Source organism: Colobus angolensis, unplaced genomic scaffold, assembly GCF_000951035.1.
Source record: "Colobus angolensis palliatus isolate OR3802 unplaced genomic scaffold, Cang.pa_1.0 Scaffold13, whole genome shotgun sequence".
NCBI classification, from domain to species: domain Eukaryota; kingdom Metazoa; phylum Chordata; class Mammalia; order Primates; family Cercopithecidae; genus Colobus; species Colobus angolensis.
The window spans coordinates 24,221,716-24,225,313 of NW_012114252.1; the positions used below are offsets into that span (position 1 = coordinate 24,221,716).

Here is a 3,598-nt window from a genome sequence, read left to right on the forward strand (position 1 = left end):
GCTCACGCCAGGCAGAACGGAGCCACCTGACGCCAGCTCATGCCAGGCAGAACGGAGCCGCCTGTGGCCCCAGCTCACGCCAGGCAGAACGGAGCCACTTGACCCCAGTTCACGCCAGGCAGAATGGCTGTGATCAAATAAAATGCTGAAAACGACAGACGCTGTCAGGGCTGTGGAGGATGCGAGCGCCTGCACGCTGTGGGGAATGGAAATTAGTGCTTAAGGAAACCCACGGAGATTTCTCAAAGAGCTAAAAGCAGAGCCACCATTTGATCCAGCAATCCCACACAAAGGAGGAGCAATTACCAAAAAGACACGTGCACGCGTGCGTTTCCCACTGAACCACTCACAATAGCACAGACACGGAATCCACGTGTCCACCAACAGGCGACAAAACTTGGCATAAATACACCACGACATGCTACTCCGCTGCCAAGAAGAAGGAAATCGTATGTTCCAGCAACATGAATGGACCTAGAGGTTGTTATCTTAAGGGAGATGACTCAGAAACGAAAAGCCAAACGCCCCTTGTTCTCACTGGTAGGTGGGAGTAAACACGGCAGGGCGGGCGCTCTGGGACACGCACTGAGGCCTCGGAAGGGTGGGAGGCGGGAGCGGGAGAGGAACGAGAAATTACTCAGTGGGCGCAGTGTCCGTTCAGGTGACGGTGACACTCGAAGCCCCGTCCAATACAACTGCATTTGTGCCCCTAATGTGTGCAAACACACAAATATACAGGTGCATGGGCCACACCAAGCAGCGCAAAGCCCCGACCGGGAGCGGGAGCCAGGGCACAGGACGGGGTTGGTGGAAATGGGCAGATGTGTCGACATCTAGGTAAGGAAGGGTGATGGGCTCTGACGCTCCAGGGTCCACTGGGTGGAGGTCGAGGGGGGACGGGCCTGTGCCAGAAACATGGGGTGGCCGTGGAGCACAGACAACCCCGTCCATGGTCAGAGAGAAGGCGGTGGAGGGGTCCCAGGCTGAAAGCACAGGGGCCAGGCTCTCAGGGCCGTCCCCCCGACCCTGGCTCCCCTGGAGGGAAGGCCGGCCCCCAAGTGTGGGCGTGGACGAGGCGGCCAGTGGTACAGAAATCGCAAGGCTGCTGGCCAGCAAGGGAGGAGGCTGCCCCCGACTAAGGAACCTTCTAGAATGTGCTGGGTGCTCGGGGCACTGGGGGCTCCCCATCCCTTTCTCCCCTCCTGCCCTGCCGGACACCACCTTACCCTTCTTTAAGCAGGATGGGCTGCTCGACACTCTTGGGATCTCTTCTCCCGGAGGACGAAATCAGATCCAAGAACTGAAACAGGAAGAAATCGGGTCACAGGGAGGAAGCCACACATGCGACACGCACGGCTCTCATGACAACAGTGTCGGCGGCGACTGCCTCCTTCTGTTGCCAGTGAAGACAGAATTTGGGGAAGTCCTTCCCTGAGGCCGAGGGGCCTCTGCCCCCCACGGTGCCACCCCAGCCCTGGCTCTGCCCCCCATGGTGCCACCCCAGCCCCGGCTCTGCCCCCCCGGTGCCACCCCAGCCCCGGCTCTGCCAGGGAGATCTCAGGTGAGAAGCTCAGGCAACACCTGGGGATCAACCTGCATCTCCAGAGGCCGCCCAGGGGGACTCTAAGTGGGGAATCTGGGTCCCGGCAGCGAGGCCCACGGGTCCCTGACTGTGGGTAAGAGCAGAGCCCTGCGGTCTGGAGGTCCCCCATGCACGGTGTTCCTGACACTGAGTCTGCTGCCCCAGGGCTCCACGACTGCAGCCTGGAATGAGTCCGGCCGCCACACACACTGAGGTGGGACGCGCCCTCGCCTGGGGGTCTCAGACGCAGAGCGAGACGGGCGAGGCCCCTTCTTGGCCCCAGAGGTGGTCATGCCAAAGAGTTCATCGACTGCCGGAGAAGGAGGTGTCCCAGGATTCGGGACAGGGCTGTCTGGGCAGCACTGTGAAGGCACCGAACGCCCTTATTGTTTAAAATCGCTGATGGCCAAGTCTGTGTCATGTGGGTTCCATCTCAATTTTAAAAGAGCAGCTCTGTCTCCTGGGCACAGCACCGGCTGTCGGACGGGGAGTCGACACTTACATTCTTCACCGCATCAGCGTATTTCTGCTCGTTGAAGAATTCATAAAATGTAGCCATGTAGGACTCCTTAAAACTCGCCTAAAATGAAACAGGGATCACTTGGGAACAGCCCGAAGTGCCTCGGCTCCCGGACCAAATCTGAAAAAGCTAGAGGCAGGAACTGCTCACGCCTAAACAACGATAAACAGGAGAAGAACCCGGTGTTACCGGGGAAGTGAGAGCCCGCAGGGCTGCCCAGGGGATGAATTGCAGAAACCGCTCGGGCACCAACAACGACCATCAGACCTGCCAGTGCCCGCGAGGCATCAGTGACTCTGTCCCGGCCCCGGGCCGCCCCTCACATCTCGGTCCCAGGCTCATGAAGAGGTCCGCCGGGGCCCAGACGTGGCTGCCTGGGGACCTGCAGTCATGGGCCAGGGTCCCGGAGCCACCACGCCCGTCTCTCGCCCGTGGGGCATAAGGGCTGCTTTGAGGCAGGAAGAGGTGGCAGGGAGCTCTGTCACATGGGGAAGTGGAGGCACCCCAGGGATTCAGGGGGGGCCTTTGCAGCCACCATTCCTGAGGCTCAACCCCAAGTTCCTGCCGTTTCCACACTGAGGTCACCGCACGGTTCCCTGGCTGGGAAATGAGGTGGGTGGTACAGGCCTCGGAGGAGGCACAGGTGCCTGTTACGGAGTTTCCAGCCCACAGAGTGGGGCCTGGCTGGTGGGGAAGAGCGTTCAGCCCACCTTGGCCTGCCTGCGGGTGCGGCTCGTCTTCCACTCACGCGGACTCAGAAAAGCCCAACGTTTGTCCCAAGGGGGCCGCTCCTCCAGTGGGGCCCCTGCTCCCCAAAGCCCTCATTTCCACTCGGGCCTCACCAGGAACAGGGAACCCGGAGGCTGGGGCATCTGTGCACCGCGGCCCAGCCCTCTCCAGACGGAGCCCCAGGGGCGCCCAAAGGCATCAACCTGCCCTGGCCGGGCCACTGCAGAGACAGCCTTGGGCCCCACCATGAGCCCCCGGCACCCCTCAAACGGCAGCTCTGACCCTCAAACACACAAGGTGCTCTCAGGGGGAAACAGGGCAGACACTTGAGGGACCCTCAGCCCGGCGGCACCAAATCCGGTCTGAAGGGACGAGGATGGAGGACAGAGGTTCGTATCCCCAGGGAGACAGGGGCCCCGGGAGGAGGGGGCTGTGTGGAGAGGAGGTTGTGGGGAGGAGGGGGCCGCGTGGGGAGGAAGGGGCTGTGTGGCAAGGAGGTCGTGAGGAGGAGGGGACCGCGTGGGGAGGAGGGGGCCATGTGGTGGGGGAGCCTCCAGCACTGCGATGCCCGGGAGGCCCCAGGTCAGGCCACCTGCCCGGCCGGCTTGGCCGCTTCCCACACCTGACAGGTCAGAGGCTGCTCCTGCCACAGGGCCAGTGAGGAGCCACAGGCTCCCGAAAACAGTAACGGGTTCACTTTAGGAGGGGAGAGGTGGGCGGGACGGGGACGCTCGGGTCCTGGGCTTCAGGAGGGGATGTGGTGCCAG

At 62.0% G+C, this 3,598-nt stretch overlaps 1 protein-coding gene across 1 annotated transcript in view; it reads right to left on the reverse strand.

The window, feature by feature from the left end:
• Nucleotides 1–3,598, reverse strand: part of LOC105505974 (ras GTPase-activating protein 3-like) — a 7,943-nt gene that overhangs the window by 173 nt on the left and 4,172 nt on the right. The window contains exons 5-6 of the mRNA XM_011933958.1: nucleotides 2,085–2,162; nucleotides 1,227–1,300 (exon numbers count right to left, since the gene is read on the reverse strand). Coding sequence (XP_011789348.1) covers nucleotides 1,227–1,300; nucleotides 2,085–2,162 — 152 coding nt within the window. The remainder of the gene's footprint in view (nucleotides 1–1,226; nucleotides 1,301–2,084; nucleotides 2,163–3,598) is intronic.